At 43.1% G+C, this 19,365-nt stretch overlaps 1 protein-coding gene across 1 annotated transcript in view; it reads right to left on the bottom strand.

The window, feature by feature from the left end:
- RYR3 (ryanodine receptor 3) overlaps positions 1-19,365 on the bottom strand; it is a 296,319-nt gene that overhangs the window by 94,029 nt on the left and 182,925 nt on the right. Inside the window, exons 59-65 of the mRNA XM_066612315.1 lie at positions 15,327-15,442; positions 10,168-10,235; positions 8,527-8,648; positions 6,950-6,999; positions 5,008-5,068; positions 4,009-4,247; positions 2,729-2,810 (exon numbers count right to left, since the gene is read on the bottom strand). Coding sequence (XP_066468412.1) covers positions 2,729-2,810; positions 4,009-4,247; positions 5,008-5,068; positions 6,950-6,999; positions 8,527-8,648; positions 10,168-10,235; positions 15,327-15,442 — 738 coding nt within the window. The remainder of the gene's footprint in view (positions 1-2,728; positions 2,811-4,008; positions 4,248-5,007; positions 5,069-6,949; positions 7,000-8,526; positions 8,649-10,167; positions 10,236-15,326; positions 15,443-19,365) is intronic.

The raw sequence follows: 19,365 nt of genomic DNA, 5'->3' as shown, positions 1-19,365 counted from the left end.
ACCTCAGTTCATGGTCAGCAGTTTATGCAAAAATCAAATCAAATCTTTATTACTGTCTCAGACCAGCGCAAAGAATAAAATCAATGCTGTACTACAGGAACAGCTACATGTTTTACATAGGCTCCAACTAGATTAAAAATGAACTTGTATCCTAAAATGGGATAAAATAGAAATAGAAATAGGAGCAAGCCAGAAGGCTAAAATAAGCTAAAACTACATTTAGGATCCCAGAGTTGGGCTAAAGCCAGAGCTAAACTTATAAAACATAGGGCGCAATCCTAACCAGCACTTTCCAGCACTGACATAGCTGTGCCAGTGTGGTGTGCACTGCATCTTGCAGTGGGGAGGCAGTCAAGGGGGACTCCTCAAGGTAAGGACATGCTTGTTACCTTACCTTGGGGGCTGCACTGCAGCTAAGTCAGTGCTGGAAAGTTGGTTAGAATTGCACCCATAGACAAACAAACATAAAATCTCCCACCTCACTTACTGTAAATCTCTTTCAAAAAAGTTACTCCAGTTTAAGACATGAATCCCCACTTTGGCCTCCAATATAAAGTGTAAGTTAATTAGAGTCATTATAAACAATCATCCAGTGCATTGTCTCTCATGGACCTAGTAGAGGAGGATTGTCATAGTCTATCTTCCTTTTTTGGACGTTCGTTGTGGCTGACAGAAACCTGGCCACACTGAGCGTAATAGCAGTTTATGCAACTGGTGTCACACTTGGTGCTAGAGTGCAAGAGAAGGTAAATGTTGAAATTTAGGAATTGTGACTTTAGAGCACTGAATATTCAGTGGTAACATGTCCAGTAGTACAAGGTTAGTAGCTCAAGTATTGGCCTATTCGTGTACAGTATTCAAAATTTATGAACTGTAGGAATAAAGTATGTGTTGATCTACAGTAGATTTAAAAAGTAGGCATTTGACACTATGGCATTATTATAAGTGCAGTATTTCTTTCAGCAATTCTGAACCACCTGATTTTACCCCAGAAAACAAGTGCATTTGGTAATTTAATAAATCAGCCTAATTATTTTGAGTATAATATTGAGTTGGACTCAAAGAAGAGAGGAAGGGGAAAGTGACTGACAGTCCAATCCTAACCTGAACCAATGTAGCCACACTGCATTCTCTGAGCAGACTCAGTGGACTGGAGGTCACCTCAAGGTAAAGGGACATTACCAGGCTAAATAAAGCCCCAGACTGTTCAAAGGGACAAGGCGGATCTGTGCCGGCTAAACAGACGTCACAAGTCCGAGCTGCCCCACATTGGGTTTTCTGGTCAGGGAAGGGGGATTGGATTTGGCGACCACCAGAGCTGCCAATCCTGCCCCCTCCTGGGCCCATTTATTATATTCATCTGCTTCATTTTTGTTCACTGCTTATTTATTTGTGTGTATGTAGTGTATACCATTCTTAACTATTTTAACTGTTTTAAATTACTTGTTAAAGCAGAATATAACTGTCTAAAAACAAACAAACAAAATAAACCTTTGGTCCTACAGCATGTTACTAGGAGTCACTCTTAACATTCTGAATCATGATGGCTGCTGGCAATGTTGGGAACTTGAGTCAGGTGACTTGGACTCAAGTCACAAAAATGTGTGTTTTTCACTGACTCATGGACTCGTCCTCGCGCATGCAGAGTCAAGTCTGCCTGTGTCTGGGTGTGCTTGCTTACTGTTTTTGCGGCATGAAAAAACCCCATGAGGCCATGACCAGGTGAGCATCAGGGAAATTCCAGCTGGGAGGCAGGGAAGGGTTTATGTTTTCCTTTTGCATTGGGGGAGGAGGGCAGGAAGCAGGAGTGAGCTCTTTTGCCCATCTCTGATAGGAAGGAAGGAACCAATAATCATTGGACAAAGGGTGGGCATTCTGATATTTTCTTTGGCTGAGGTAGGATAGGAGGAGGAGCCCCAGGGAGTTCTTGCCTTACAATTGGCTGGAGAAGCCCAGGGAGGGGGAGGAAGCAGGGAAGGGGGGAGGCAGTGCATAGTGATCACGCTTTCCACCACATGGCTCCATTGTTACTTGGGGTACTCTGTTGTTACTCAGTTGTTACCCTCATTGAATGACCGGCTGCAGTGGAACTACTTCTGAATAGAGCTGCCAAGGATTGGGTCATCCTGGTAAGTCTCACAGTGCTACACATGACCCTCCTCCCTCTCGCCACTTCTCTTCCGGTTTCACGTAGTCCCTTCCACCCCCTCCTGCCTCATTAACAGATGAGATGGGGCAGCAGGGGAGTATCAAAGGAGTACTCCAACCCACACACACCTTTGGCAGCAGCCCCATTTTTTTCCACGGTGGGCTTTTTAAAGGGAGTGACTTGACTAGAGTCCTATCAAGTTGCGGAAGGGTGACTCAGTGACTCAGAAAGTGGCCCCATTATGACTCACTTTCGAAACAAGTCGTGGGGGGGCAGAGACTCTTGACTCGACTCAAGTCGTGCTGCACCGGATTTTCCCATTGCTGGCTGCTGGTCATGATGGCTACATACTATGTCTAGATTCAAAGCCAGTGTGCCTTGTCTGAATACCGGTGGCAGAAACATAATGGCAAGAGAGAGAGGGGGGGTTTCCTTTTTGCCCTGTTTATGGGCCTCCTAGAGACATCTGGCTGGCCTATGGGGAACAGGAGATAGGCTTTCAGACTGATCCAGCAAGTTCTTCTGATTTTCATATAAAAATTATTTTTCTTAGTATATGCAATTCTTTTTAGTAAATACCTTTCAACATAGATGTTCTTTCCAGTTCCAAGAGAGTATAGGCTGCAAAGGATTCTATAGCATGAAACCTGGATATCCCCCACTGAAAGAGAAAAAGTAAACATAGTTATGTGGTCATCCAATACATCTTCTTAAATCTAATATTTGAGCTCCTATGTAATCTGCTCAAATGATGGCCAACTGTTCAACTGTTAATGGACACTATTGCATTTCAATTAATTTTCTGTTCACTGCTGCCCATATCTTTCAGAATGTAACAACAGTCTAAAAGTACATTAAATCAGTATCCTAATTAATCAAGTTCTGTATTATAAGGCCAATTTTCATAAATGCCATATTACACAGGCCTACAAAATTGAGGGTCAGAAAAGTTTTTCCCAAACTTCATGGTGGTTTGATATGAATTTGGGGTGCCGATTCAAAAAATGGCATCCGTTTTGCCCTATCACATCTAGTTTTGGAGATATAGTATAGCCTCTTTAGTGAGTGGTTCAAGCAGCTTCCTCATGTAGGCTTCCTCATGTGGAAGCTGCTTTAAACATTCACTAAAGAAGCTATACTAAATCTCCAAAACTAGACACGATAGGGCAAAATGGATGCCATTTTTGGAATCGGCACCCCAAATAATCCAATAGGAATTGGTGTAACGTTTAAGTAAGCAAAATGGGTGTTGGCCTGTGTTATCATTTTAAAAGTAATCCAGAAGATTTCTGGACAAATGGATGTCTCTTAATAGACTTCAGAGGGTTTTGGATCTTATCTTCTGATCCATATTTCATTCAACCTTCACCAGTGCCTCATGGAAAATATAGCTCGTATGTTGTTATCCATGGGGGTTCCATTCTGGAACCCTCAGTTGATAAAAAACAAAGTGGATACCAAATCAGTTGAAAAATAGCTTTAAAGGCGCACTTCCAGATTTCTTGCTCCTCTATTGTCACTCCAGAATGCATTGGAACAGACACTATTCTGCATTCAGCCACTAGGTGAATAATGGAATCTAATTGAATAGAATTATAATTATTGAACAGTGTGAAGGTAAGAAATTGAAGTTTGGTGCTTCCCCCCCCCCCCGTTAGAAGGCATTTAAAGGTGGACTCCGGTATCAATGGGGAATCAAATCAGTGGATGTCAAATCAGTGGATAGCAAGACACGACTTGTATATACTTTATATCTACATTTACTGGTGTACCTCTGCCTATACATTCATTTCCAGAAGAGTGCACATTTTTATATCTGAAATAATCTAACAAAACCAATGACAAAAAATGAGACTTACAAAGTAAATCAGTGCCAAAATGATGTTGAGCTACATGTTCAAAAATTGATGTTAAAATGGGCAACAAAGCCACAGTTGTATAGTTGATATTCTGTGAAACACCCTTAATCTGTGTTCGGGAATGGGTAAATTTTCCAAGTTTAAGATTTTCTGAAGTCTTCTCCAAATCTTCAGCTGCATTTTCAAAGAAGGCATGCAATCCTGCTTTAACCAGCTCTGAACCCGATTTCATGACAGTTCTACAAAATAGAGAGATATACTTTTTTAAAACTTAGAAATAAAAATAACTTTGAAATCAAATGGCATACCCCAGAATGCCTTGTAGTAGTTGAGTTATCACCTCAGAATGCTTTGAAGCCACAGTCTTTAACAGTGTGCTGCAAAATTTGCTTAGGGTGCAGTCCTAACCAACTTTCCAGCATCAAGGTAAGGGCAATGCAACTCTGAGGTAAGGGAACAAGCATTGCCTTACCTTGAGGAGGCCTCTGTGACTGCCCCCCCAATTGCAGGATGCAACACATGCCCCACTGGCACAGCTATGCCAATGCTGGAAAGTTGGTTAGGATTGCTAGAGTTTTAGAATTCTTAGAAACGGACATAGAGGTCTTGCTGTCTGCTTCCTGGGCAGCTGTAAGTATAGGGTTTACTTTATCCCCAGTTTTGCATATCAGTGGGGGGAGCAGGAACGTATCCCATGCAGGTATGGGGACACACCTGTATCAAATGCCAAAATTCACCACTTTTGCAGTTTGTTAACTACAATTCCAAAATCAAATGATTCAAATAATTTGTATTATTTGAATAAGTTTTTCAAATAATTTGGAGGCTATACATTTAAAATATTTTGCAAGTCAAGGTCTTAACCTTGCAAAATGACGTTAGGAGGACAAATAATTATGGTTATTTTCATTAAATATGTCTTTTTGAAAAAATGCTTTGAACTACATCCTACGTACTTACAGTTAAGAACAGAGGACAAGAATAAATCCATCGACGTACCTTGTATCTAGTGTCTGAGCTAAGATGTGTAGGCAGCTAACCATTGTAGTAGCATCACTACCTTAAAAAGAAAGAAAAGAAAATGTGTGAATGTTCTTTAAAACACCAACACTTTGAAGTGATGAGAAATTACTTTCAAAACTCAGATGCTGTTAAAATATTTTGAGAGAGTTCTATTCCACCAGTGACATCCCAAACTGTTTTCATTTTCTTCTTGTTTCTCCTTATTTCGTCTAATGATTAGGTACACAGATAGCAGGTGAAATGTGTCATTCAATTTTTTGTATATCCCCTTCCACAATTTATTTCATCTTTGCTTCAACATTTCACACTGCAGAAAACATCTAGAATGCCACAAAGGGAAAAATGGATGCAATATTAGGTGAACTACTGGACACTGACATGGCTAGAGGGGTGGTGGGGCACTAAGTTCTGCAGGGAGCCTCCCTGCAGCATGCAAGCAGTCCCTCCCCCTCCCCTTGGGAGCCATTCACCTCTGTTTTGTGTCCCCCCCCCAAATGGCTCCAAAGAGGAGGGAAGGAGCTGTTTGCATGCTATGGTGAGGCTAAACGGAGGCGAATGGCTCCCAGGGGGAGGGGGAGGGACCTCTTGCACTCCGCGGTGAGGCTCCCTGCAAAACTTAGTGCCCCACCCCCCCCAGCTACACCAGTGCTACTGGATCATTTTGCACTTCCCAATGGAACCCTTTAACTTCCCCTTCCTGTCTCCTGTAACTGATGGCCAAGGCCTCAGAAAGAGACAAGGGGTTCAGTTTCACCTCTGCTTTGGACTTGATCTGGCTCAGAGGAACGCTTCCTTGGTCTCTCCCTTTTTTTGGTCTTGTAAGAGGGTTTTCCAAGTTGCACCCATTTTCTCCTTCTCCCCCACTTTCACAATGATTTATAGGCCTTCATTATTGAAGAGTTAAAAATCTCCTGGGTAACAAAACATTTTGAAACACCATGCTGGTAGAATAGCGCTCCCCTCTTGCAGGACCAGATGCGGAGAAGACGTTGCCACTTCCATGGCAAGGCTATTGCTTCCTCCAGGGCAATGCTGGAACCAAGTTGCAAGGAACCCTGGGTAAGTATTGCACTGTTCACCCCAGTTGCCCCCTGCCTTAATGTCACATTGGGTGCCAACTATTGCCACTGGTGTAAGAGTCTACCTGGCCACGTAGACCATCTGAAGGGTGCGGACTCTTGGCCACTCAATAAAATCATCCTTGCTTCAAGTTCCATTCAGGTATCTATTTCCTTCACTCTTTCTCTCATCTGCAAACCCCAGGCACAAAACCCTGTCCCTGTATCCTCAAACCCTGGTGAGTTGTGATGATAAAATAAATAAGGGACACTCAAAAAATTGCTATTTCATTCCTTTTTTTAGCATCATCTCTTTTATATCATGGTAAGACACTGTTTTCAATTGTCAACAGCTACGTGGAAAGAATAATCTTCTAATAAGGTTGTTGTGACAGCAAACAAACGCACATAATGGGTTTCCATCAACTGCTGGACCGTTCCAACATCAGAAAGCACGGTGTTGTGTCAGTGCTTCAGGGATGTCACAATGACCTTCACAGAGTAGGGCTTGTGAGCAAAATTTGGAGATACATCTTGGAGGGCAGGTTGGTTTTTTCATAATAAAAATATATTGCTATGGATGACCAATTTTTATTTACGCAGATGAAATATAAATATTATTTACTAATGGAATTGGAAAAAGACATGGCAACACCAGCCAATGAAAAACCAGAAATATACACATGGGGGTGATGGGAGGAGAAGGTCTGGGGATTCTTCATTCTTGAAAATATCCTGCTTGGTATAATCAGCAATTCAGCACTGTCTCACAAATTGCAAGGAGCCCAGACAGCCCTTGTCGAATTGAAAATATTACAATGGTTTTGCATTTATAACTATCAAAATCTTTCTTAACTTACCAAAAAGTGAAATCCTATGTCTAACAAGAGCAGCAAGTTTGCAGAAAAGGCTAAAGCAGAACAGAATTCAAAGCAGCAGGAAAAAGACATAGGGATTAAAGATTTGTCAGATAACAAATTAAAACAATAGTAAGGAACAAAAGTGAGAAGAAAAGATGTGAAGCAAACTACTTTGAATTAAACAGGAAGTGAGTCTGATAACAACAGCATTTCAAAATAAAGTTTCTTCCTCAAGCGGAAGGGATACGACCCATCACTCCCAACATATACATTCATACATAAGCAGCTACTCTTAAATAAGTCATGTCCAGTGCTTTCCAAATGTACATTTCAAAAGAATAGCAGGAAACTGGAAACTACCAGGGCAAGGAGGGATGAAATCAAAGATAGCTGAGCCTTCCACACTTTGGGTGGGGGGGGGGGGAAACTGGGGTTGTTTAGGTGTCAGTGCCAAACCACATGTTACATAGAATACATGGGGGACAACGACAATATATGGGGGGGGGAGAGGGTTGATCAAGATAACATCTGTGACAGAGGCAAAGGACTAAAGCCTCCCTATGCTCTTCACCACAATTCCCCCCATTTCATGCTCCCTTCCTGCATGCTATTTAAATAAAGAAAAATGACCAACCAACTCACAAAGGTGTGTTGCATAGGTTAAGTCTCTTGGTGGGGCAACTGTATACTGGTTAAAAGTCATAGTAGGTATGTGCAAGCTCTTGGTTTTAAAGGCAGGCTGCCTCTGATTGCCAGATGCAGGGGAGGACACCAGGATGCAGGTTGTGCCTGTTGTCTTGTGTGCTCCCTGGGGCATTTGGTGGGCCACTGTGAAACACAGGAAGCTGGACTAGATGGGCCTTTGGCCTGATCCAGCGGGGTTCTTCTTATGTTCTTGTGTTCTACATGGTGATGTTTTTTGGACTGGTTCCACATGCATATGCCCAAACAAATGTTTAGTCCTGTTAGCTCTGAAAATGATCTTCTTCCTATTGAGGGAAATAAATTCCTCCCACCCTTTTTGTTTGGTGTCAAAAGTGACATGAGATTTTCACACTGAAGGCTGACAAGAACTGGGAAAAAAGCTGAAGGAGACAAGTTGTTTCTTCATGGATATATTATTAAACCTGCCAATAATGGCTGAACCTTCTGCTAAGCAAACTGATTGGAATTTTTTGTTTTGTTTTGTTTTCCTCCAGGCCTGGAGGTGAGCCAGACAGTATTAATATGTGGTGTTTACATGACGACTCAATGAAGACTTAATAAAACAAATAAAATCAAAGATTTCATTTAACACCAAATCAGAAGAACATTGTTAATACTGTATCAGTGATATGACCCAACTTATTCAAATAAATGATCTACAGTTTATTGGCAAAATTGGGTAAACAAAAGGATTTTATTGCGTAATCACAGCACTTAGTCCTATGATGAATTGTCAACGCATGCATGGATTTCCCCCATGATATGAATACATTGGCTAGAATTACATAGGCATGCAGAAAACATTTTTAAAGATCAGCAACACTACAACACACAACTTGCAATGTCATAATTTTTCTCTCCTTGCTACATACCTTGCAACCATTTCTTTTTCTTTGTTGGAAGCATATCCACTACTGCTGAGTGGCTTGGTTGGGGAGGAAAGGAAGTACAGGCAGTGACTGGTAAAGTACTGGTCGACTAATGGTAACAGAACCTAAGAAATACAGATGAAAATAAGCATGTATATATCTTCACCAGCAGGAGCAGATCTACTCAAGAGTGTTACTGCTTCAGGGAATAAGCAAGGACAAACTTGCAAGGGTGGGCTTGAGTCTCTGTATCTCAGAACTGTCTGAGAGCTGATGCTACAACATTACATTAAAAGCATCATTTGGCCCTGCATTTAAAGCAAAGCAAACAAAATAGCAACCGTAGGGGAGGGGAACCAGGTTCAGAATTTCAGGGAGGGTGCATTTAACCCTCTTTCCCCAGGATGTGCTATTAAGCCTGGGATGTCAAATATAAGGTCCACAGGCCCAATGCGGCCCCCAGAAGCAATTTATCTGCCCCCTCCAGATAAATTGAGCTCTCCAGCTTGATAACTAGGCTCTCTCGTGAAAGTATGAACAAGAGTTGCACATTTTCTCTTCTGTCATTTGCAGCTAATGAGTTTCTATGTGAGAACAAAGTGCTTATTTCTGGCTGTCATCTGCTTAATGATGTCACTTTCTGCTTAATGATGTCACTTCTGGCCCTCAGCAGGCACCATGAATGTGAACTCTGGCCCTCCATATGAAATGAGTTTGACCCTTCTGTATCTTAATACAGAAGGGTCAAGCTTACTGCTGAGGGGAGATGCCAGAGACTGCACCTGTGACCTTCTGAATGCAAGCATGTGCTCTACCACTGAAACAGGGTGCCTCCAACAAGAGGAGGGCCTCTCATCTCACAGGGTACTCTGTTGCATCTCACTCATGCAGAGTGTGGGGCATGATTCAAAACTGTCCAGCTAGAAGAGAGAGCTATCAGTAGAGTCAGGTCCTAGACATGGTTGCTGAAAGAGCAGAGGAGCTGCCCACAAAGGAGCCAATACTTTAAGGAACTGAACGAGCAACAACTTTGTACAAGCAACCACTGATAGTCTGCACAGTAATCCTGGCAGCCCTACCCTCTTTGGTATATCAGTGGAGGTTCCGATTATGGAAGCTCTTAGGTTAGGTGTCATCCCCAGGAGCAGAGTTTGATCAAGGTAGGCCTCATACTGCCAGGTGATCACTCTGCTTTCTAGTAATATCTTCTGGCCAGGTTTGTCATCCTCTTTGTTCCTGGGGCCCAGAAAGTGATTGAAGGATTGCAGGTGGCATAGAGCTACATGCCTGGCATGTTCTGCAGGGTTTAAGAGCAGTATGCCCTTTAGGGTAGCTTCCCCAGAACTTCCACTAGGAGGAATCAACTCCTTGCTCCAAAATATACTGGGATATGTGTGTGTGGAGGGGCAGCTCCCCTTTCAAAGAGGCCCTATCTCCTCAGGCTCTGGGAGCTGTCAGGTTCAGACACCCTACCTTTTTATCAAGTTTTTCTACATATTGATCTGTTCAGGTTCCACTGATCTCAATACCCACTTCCTACAAAGCGAATCAGATTGCAGTATAGGCATAACTCTCATTCTAACACAGACCACATCCTTGTGCTACTGTGGCATTAATTTTCTTTTTAAGTAATACAGCACTCACTTTAGCAAAAAATTTAATTTCTTGGTCATGTGGGGATTTTTCAGTTTTTCCACTGGTGACAATGGCTTCTGCAAAGAAACAATGCAAAGGTAAGTAACTCAAGGTAAACATATTACCTGATAATATTCACAGGCTTTTGAAATATCCTAACCAACTCAGAATTTCAGGACCATCAACATGTTCTCTCTAGAAGTGGGGGAAAAACATAAAGGTACCCATAAGTGTATGTTCCACTCCCCAGCCCCCCAGAAGGGACTGAGGACTGTTGGGGGGGCAGGGAACATACAATTACTGTGAGGAAAGAAAGACTGTATTCCCTCCGTCATCACTTTCTTTACTTAATTTAAACCTCTCCACAGCTGTTTTGAACTTAAAAATAGCTTAAGCCATGAACAGGAGAATATTTCATGTCTTTAGCTGCCATCAAGCTGTTTTCATGTAGCACACATGAGAACATAAGATAGGGCAGGACATCTGGTCTAGAGGGCAGAGCCTCCATTTGCCTGAATACAACATCCGCAGGTCGCCAGTTTGAGGCAACTGGCACTGTGCAACCTTGAAGCAGCTGACAAGCTGAGCCGAGTTATTCCATCTGCTCTGAGCTTGGGAGGATGGAGGCCAGAATGTGAAATCAGATCAAGAAAGTAACACTTGAATGTTGTGGTTCTTGTAAGATAGAACATTCTTTCAAATTGTAAAAGGCATCTTAAAGGCATCTAGGCAAGATGCCATCACTACATCCTGTGGCAAGGAGTTCCACATCACTGTTATTGTATTTTTGTATGCAAAAAGATACTGTTACTGTACTGCAGTCTGTGTTGTCTGACGAGTCTATTTACTTCTGTTAATGCATGGAGCGTGACACATGCACATAAATGTGTACATGGCACTGGGTGTCTCTGCAGGAGAGCATGATCCAAGCAAGTCTCAAGGCCTTGAAACTGGACTGATGGCAAGAGGCTGCAAAACCCACAGTCCTAAAGGAAGGTCACACTTTCATCACATACATCAGTCGTCGTCCCCCATCCCCAACAGGCTGGCTCAGAGGAAGCTTTTCTGCTATATATAGCACTATATTAACTAGCAATGCCCTTCTATAGGCACAGCTAATACACTATAATCACTGCAAACTAGTAAGTTCTATTCAGCAAAGGTCCTTAGCAGCTTCAAATCAAAGTGCACTGCTTGCAGAGTCAGCATGTTTTATGACTTCCATTGATCCCACCTGGGGATTACTGAGTGTAATTGCTTCTTGAACAATCTCTTTAACTGCTCCATATCAGTCTTTATTTCAGTGGACAGGCATCTTCAACTACTTTTTCCCTCTTTCTTTTCTTGCTCTAAATCATGCTATTATAGTATTATTTGTCAAAAAAGGAAAAAAAAAAGAAGCAAAATTGGTAACTAAACACATTGCTTCACAAACAGAAATTGACATGGAGAAATTCACTGAGAGGAAATTCATAGAGCAATCACTTACTAAATACTCCAATGAAAGTAATAAATAGGCTGAGCCTACAATGGGGAAGTATTTAATTTAAAGGCAGGACCTTGTAAAGTCTTAATTGTACTTTGTCTATCCACAAGAAATAGGCTGTAAGCACAATGGTATTTACTACCAACACACACACACATAAACCAGGTCTGAAAAAAACAACGAAAAGGGAAAACAGAAACCAGGAAGGCAATATGGATACTCTATAACAGGGGTGTCCAAACATTTTGGCAGGAGGGCCACATCATCTCTCTGACACTGTGCTGGGGGCTGGGGAAAAAAGAATTAATTTACATTAAAATTTGAATAAATTTACATAAATGAATATATTAGAGATGGAACTTATATGAATGAATGAAGGTCCTGCAATAGCTCAAGGCCTATAAATGGTTGGCAACCTTCAGTCTCGAAAGACTATGGTATAAGCCTATAGCACCCAGTATTCCCAGGCGGTCTCCCATCCAAGTACTAACCAGGCCTGACCCTGCTTAGCTTCTGAGATCAGACAAGATCAGGCATGTGCAAGGCTGGCCTTTTCTTTGTTGCTGCTACTGCATCACAGACATGAAACAGCAAGTAGTGGAGGGCGCCCTCATCCCACAGCTCAGGTGAGAAGTTGAACAGTCGTCCTCACACAGAGAGCAGTTGCTTCGAGCCAGCACGGGCTGCAGCAAGGCTCCAGAGGGCCTGAGGCTCATTGGAGACTGGGGGCTTCCCACGGGCCAGATTGGAAGCCCCTGAGGGCCACATGTGGCCCCTGGGCTGGGGTTTGGGCACCCCTGCTCTATAAAAACCAAGTAGAACAAAGTATGGCAATTCCAGAGAAAAGGGCTAGTGGAGAGGCACCCCTCATTATTTCTGGTATGAAATACAATTTTTGCATTTCTTACTCATGAACTCCAGTTCATGGAGTGGTGGACAGGTCTCTGATGTGGGAAGAGCTATGCACATTTCCATCTAATTTTGGCTTAGATGGATCAGAGAACCCGATCCCACCTTCAAGATCAATTAACTGAGTTATTTCTTTCCCCCTCACCCAAAATCAGAAAATAGTTTGGTTTATTCTGAGCCCAATTATAAACCAAAAATTAGACCCCAGTGTGTGCCAGATGATAGCACGGGAAGTAGGACAGAATCCAAAACTATATATAAGCACAAAGGCTCCTCCGCCAAAATCCCTAACCCAGCAACAGTATCTGAAGCTCTAGCAACAGCAATGGGGGGGGGTCTCTCTAATCTCATGTCCCTGGTACCTGGAATGTTACTATCACAGCAGCTCAGGGCTAAGAAGCATGGGAAAACAAGTTCTGCTCTTTCAATAGCTTGACTGAGACCAACTGCCATCCAGTTCCTTTCTTCAAAGAAAGACCTCCATCCATTTGCAACAAATGGCACAATCCATTCCAGCGCAGGATTGGGGCCATAAGCAGCTCAGCCAGAGGTGAAACATTTCCCCTTACTTCCGGGTAAGGGCTCCTGGCCCCTATGGGTCTCCTCAGACTTGTGCCACCTCTTGAGGTGGTGCAAGTACGAGGACAGCGGAGCTGCTCTGTTCTCCCTTTTATTTCATTTATATAAGTTTTATTTATATAAATAAAAAATAGGAAGATAAAATTTTTTACTTTATAAATAAAAAATGGGCAGAAGGTCTGGTCTAGAGGGCAGAGCCTCCGTTTGCCTTAAGATAACATCCGAAGGTCGCCAGTTTGAGGCTACCGGCACCGTGAATGGCGAGACCTTGAAGCAGCTGACAAGCCAAGCCACCTGTAAGCGTCTTGGCCGCCCTTCAAGTGAGAGATGAAGGAACTGCTTGTCAGTCTGCGTGGGAGGAAACTGGAGGCCAGAATGTGAATCCAGATCAGAAAAGATCAATCTGAAATGTTGTGGTTCTTGAAAGATAGAACCTTTCTTCGATTGTAAAAATCCCTACGGGGATTTAGAACAGGCTGCCTTTGTAAACCACCTTGAATTAAAGTCTGAGGAGAAATCTGACGACCAAGAAAGGCGGTATATAAATACTTGTACTATTGTTGTTGTTGTTGTTGTTGTTGTTGTTGTTGTTGTTGTTGTTGTTGTTGTAGTAAGGCATCCCCACCCCTGAGGGCTGGGGATAAGAATAGGCCCTCTGTTTGGCTGTACTTGTCGTAAGAGGCGACTAAACAGCCACCGGGTAGATGGGGCTCGTCAGCCTGGGAAGGCAGCTCATCTGAGAGAAGGAAAACTCTGATCCCAAACCTCCACTGCCTTGTGGCTACATCCAGTTATGGAAAAGGCTTCAGGGGTCAACCTCGAGGCAAAATCCAGAGCCGGAGTCCCTGAGGCAGTTCATGGCTGAACACAGTCACGTTCTGGCAACTCCTGCGACGCCGCTGGAACCAACCGTATTGGCCTCTGCCTTTCCATTGAACCATTTCAACGACGTGGAGAGGGGGGATTTGCTGCATGGGTAACAGCCTATCCTCCATACCTACTTTACCCAGGCTTTGCGCACTGGAGAGGACACTCTGTTCCAGAGCCACCATTCAGAGCGTGACACCATGGTCTTCCGAGACTGAAGGATGCCAATAATATAATATATTGTAAGGCACCTAGAGAGCATTTATGTTGAAGGGCAGGATAAAAATAACAAACGAATTTTCCTACTTTGTTGGCATTTTATATCTTGCTTTTCTTCCACTATGCAATTCAAGGCAACATACATTTGGTCCCCAGACATCCCATCCAGGTACTGACCAGACCTAGACCCAGCTTAACTAAGACCTGGCTTAGCTTCAGCCAGGGGGCTATATCACAAGTATTCAGACCATGCCTTAGGATTCATAGTTGCATTCTGGATGCCAGAGAAAGAGGAGAGACACCTCGCAGTGGCGTAGCAAGTGCAGGGCAGGGGGCGGCTTGCCCCGGGTACCAGCCATAAGGGGGCAACACGTGTCCCCCATCCACCTTCTCCTCTTCATGTTTCAGCAGCTTCACAATCTTTCTGCCCCCTCCCTCCTCCTTTGGAGGAAAGAGAGGAAGAAGCCAGATTGTGATGTTGCCACTGCCTCATCCTCTGGGAGAACCCAGAAGTCACATGACGTCGTCTCTGGCTTGGGTGCCACTGCTCCTAGAGATGCCACTGCTCCCTTCCACTGTGGTTGCCAGATCAACTAGTTAGGCAGATAGATATATAGGTGGGAGCCAGTAAAAGAGGAGAAGCTCTTTTTCAGCTTGGACTAAAATCAGAGTTGGAGAGAAACTCAGGTGCGCTTCCTGTTTGAATATTCCTTCAAACTTTCTGTTTGAATATTATGAGTCAGCACAGTTCATAACCGCAAACTTTAGTAACATCACTTCTTAAGACAGATAAGCACAAAGGCAAAATATTTCTCTGAAAAATGCCTGGGTAACAATCTCATTTTTTCTACCCTTCCGCTCAGAAATCAGCCACCAGTGAGAAGCGTAAGAAGTGTAACAAAAAAGGGTTTTCAGTCTTGGTCGAAACATAACAAGAACTGCATTTTTAAAAGAACATGTGTAATATTTTATGAGAAACTGTGGTTCTGTAAACTGGCTAGAAGGTCACAGGCTAAAAGGCAGATAATAATAACAACAGTAACAGAATTGCTGCAAAAACATTTGTTGTCTTTAATAGTAGTAGCCTAAAGATACAGGGGACACTTACCTAAATGTGAAATGAATTCTTGAGCAGAATCAACATATTTTAGAATTTTCTTCAGAAATTTATAGGCAAATCTCTTTTCCATGGACGAAGCATCCGATTCCATGTCATGTAAGCCTCTGGTTAGAAAAGGATTGAAAATCGTATGCTTACTATAGATTTTAGATACAGCTAAGAAATCACCTGCTACGAGGGTAATGAAAATTATCATTTTCATTATGCAGGTATTTTTATAGAATATTCTTTTCCACTAATGGAGTCTTCACTTCTTGGGCCAGATGGGCTACAAGAGTGTATGGACAACATAATCCACAGGTAGGTGGAAAGAAAAGGCTGAGATAGCCATGAGAGATTAGGCTGTCAGTTCTCAAACTTTTTCCTAAGATGGCACTTTCCTAATAAAGAAACCAAAAATATCAAGAGTAAAACTTTTCTTTTTGTAACACCCTTGAATACCACACATTATTTTAAGTCACAGATTAACCTAAGATTTCCAGTATTTGATGTCTCCTTCAGTGGCTGTGTGTGGCATGGAGAGCCTAGACCAGTATTTTAGAATGTATATTCTGTAGGTTTCATTTACGTCTATATCTTGTGACGGGGGGGGGGGGGGCACAGATGCTCTAATTATGATATTTAGAGTGGAATTTTCTATTGTATAAAAAGAAACTCAAGGGGAACTCTTGCTCATATAAAAACTCACAGCCCAGTCCTTTCAAGCAGTGGCACAGTGGGGCTGTTGGACCCATGCTGTATCCAGCACTGGATTTATGCAGGAGGGAGGTTTCCTCAGGGTAAGGGAACAAAAGTTCCCTGCCTGCTAAATGGGGTTACCCGGCTCTACTAACTCAGTGACACAGAACCAAAAGCCCCATATAGGGCTTACAGGTCTGGGGCGGCTTGGCGACCTACGCAAAACACCCCTTTCCCACCTCTGTTCCACCCTCCCTCTGCCTATGGGCTATGTCATATGAAATGGGCTATGCCAGATGCAAGGGAGGGCACCAGGATGCAGGTCTCTTGTTATCTGGTGTGCTCCCTGGGGCATTTGGTGAGCCACTGTGAGATACAGGAAGCTGGACTAGATAAGCATATGGCCTGATCCAGTGGGGCTGTTCTTATGCCTCCCTGATGCCCAGAGCAGAACATATGTGGCCCAGGGGCCAGCAGGTGGGATGTAGCACAAGCAGGATAGCACAGACCTTCCTGCTGGTGCTCCTTAATTGTGTGGTGTCAGAAAGTGCTTTTATGACACCCAATGCCAGTAGTAGTGTTGGAAAAACACAATTCTCTATCATGTCTGTTGCAAAGAAATGGTGCTTTCCAACTCTCAAACCACAATATGTTGCAGCTGGGAATATGCAAACTTTTCTAGGGGTGAACTCCTGAGGTTCTGTTGTGGTATCAGCCCCAGGCCTGCTGGGAATTTGCAGGCTGGATAGAACAAGGCCTTGATGTCTTGGCCTGACAGCAAAGCATAGCATCATGGGAGTGGCCAATGCAAGACCAGGTCACCAGATACTGTCACCTGGTGTGTCACCCCATGTATCACCCGATGGTGACTCAGCACATCAGCAGACAGTAGCTCACCCTGATTGGCTAACGCCAGTATATATTGCAGCCTGAGCAAGCTGCGTTGTGGGAGATGCAGAGTGGATTGTGTGCGGGAAGCTACGTCAGTGAGGATCGTGATTTGTGTACTATCAGAACTGTTTGCTTTCAAGTCTGCTTGGATCTGTAAATATATTGTACATAGTAAAGGACATCTGGTGGTGGACATCTGCCGTGTGTCATCTTCATTCCCAGGAGTGTGTGGCCTTGAGCCGCAGATACAGTGCGATTTTGGCTGCTTGCTTACTGCAACAGGTTCTGATAATTTCTGTCAAAGTGGTGCTATGTAGTAAACATCATCTGGACATTTCTTGTGAAGGTTTGCATAGTCTGCCTTACTGTGGTTAAAAATAAGGTGCCCTCAGTGTGCAAATGTGTGCAGTGGGGCAAGTTACTCTACTACACCTATGTTTTAATAACAAGATGTTATTTATTCAGATCGTCTTGTCCGGACTCTGTGGCTCCTACTCACAAGTACTGATCATGCAGCCACCAGGGCTGTGGCCAGTGGGCTTACTGGCATAAAGGTGGGTCTGTTTTCTCCTACTTGCATTCAGTGAACGCAGGGAGAATTACTAGAAAGGAAGGTTACAGTCTTTGCTGAACTGTCACTACTATATATGCGACAACTGAGGGCCCAGTCCCATCCAACTTTCCAGCACGCAGCCCTGAGGTAAGGGAACAAATGTTCCCTTACCTTGAGGAAGCCTCTGTGACTGCTCCACCTACCACAGGATGCACCATATGCCCCACTGCCACGGCTGCATCAGCGCTGGAAAGTTGGACAAGATTTGACCTAAAACATTTGACCTTTCTTTGCTTCTGCTCTTGAATATTGTATAAATTTATAATAACTGTAAATGTCAGGATATCGAAACCCCTATTAAGATGTTCCCGATGTGCATAATTTTAAATACAATTTTTTCAAGAAATCTTTTAGCACATGCAAGCCATATTTCTGTTACAGAGAACATTTTCCTCTAAAAAAAAGCTTCTTAGCTCTTATAGATGCATCCATCCCTAATAAATCTAATTACCTAGCTTACAAGTTTATTAGAATTAATGTGGTAAAAATTACAAAGGAATTTTACACATTAAATTCAGCAGAAAAGAATCTATTTTAGGGTTAGCCTTTAAGCACTAATACAAATGGGTACATTTACTCACATAAAACATCCACTCTAGCTAGAACTATTCTTTTGAGACAAGTTATTCAAGATGGATTTTGGTTTGGGTTGTTATCATATTATACTGTAATCCAGTGGTTCTCAAACTTTTAGCACTGGGACCCACTTTTTAGAATGAGAATCCATCAGGACTCACCAGAAGTGATGTCATGACTGAAAGTGACATAATCCAGCAGGAAAATTTTGAACAATACTAGGCTGCAATCCTACCCACACTTACCCAGGAGTAAGTCCCATTTACTATCATTGTTAAAAGCATATACATAGTAGCTTATTAAAAGTTCAGGTCTGTAACATTTCCCCAAATGCAGTCACATAACATGGTAGCATCAAGTCTAATATATTAAAAATAAAATGCTTAAATGAGTGGGGACCCATTTGAAATTGGCTCGCGACCCACCTAGTTGGTCCTGACCTACAGTTTGAGAGATACTGCTGTAATCCTTAACAAAGAAATCACAACCCATTGGCTCATGTTCTTAGTATGAAATACTTGAAGCAAAAATATATCATCTTGGAAAGATAATATCATGGATTTACACTGAAATATCTGTGTTCTAACAAAAGGAACAACCAAAAAACCAGTGGGGGTGGGGCGATGGTACATCACCACACCGACCACCTGGGGCATTGCCCCGCCCACTGCATGGGGTGACGTGCAGGCCTCCTGCACCGGATGACGCGAATCCTAGTGACGCCTCTGCAAACACTGTCTACATTATCCGGTCAATTCACATAAGCTCCAAATGAGGATGTATTTTCCACTTTTATTAGTGCACAAGGACACTGACCAAGTGAGGAATATGCACAGCATCCGTTGGATGAACTGTGATTTTCCAGGTTGTGTCCTGTCTTTGGACAAAAAGGTATGTATTGAACTGTGCCTTACAAAATCAGCTGCTTTGCAAGATCAAGCTATGGAGGCTTGACCACCACTTCTTGCCTAACTGGTCAGATGCTGCTCACCACCTCCACTCTAAATGATGTATTAGAGGTTGCTGCTTTTATGTGGATTTAGACGTTTGAAACTGCAATCTGGAACTTCTTTACTCAGAAGTAGGTCTCAGCTACTGAGAGTGCAATCCTAAGCGCTCTTTGGGCTGGCAGGGAGTGTTGCGAACATGCCATAAGGCATGTTTGCAGCTCCTTGTGAGTTGGGGAGGCCAGCACAAGGGACACATGTCAGCCTCCCTATGCCGGAGCAAGCCCTGAGTCTGGTGAGTTTGCCCCAACCGAGTCAGGCC

This window comes from Tiliqua scincoides, chromosome 1 (genome assembly GCF_035046505.1).
Source record: "Tiliqua scincoides isolate rTilSci1 chromosome 1, rTilSci1.hap2, whole genome shotgun sequence".
Taxonomy (NCBI): domain Eukaryota; kingdom Metazoa; phylum Chordata; class Lepidosauria; order Squamata; family Scincidae; genus Tiliqua; species Tiliqua scincoides.
This window is presented reverse-complemented; position numbering and strand designations above follow the sequence as displayed.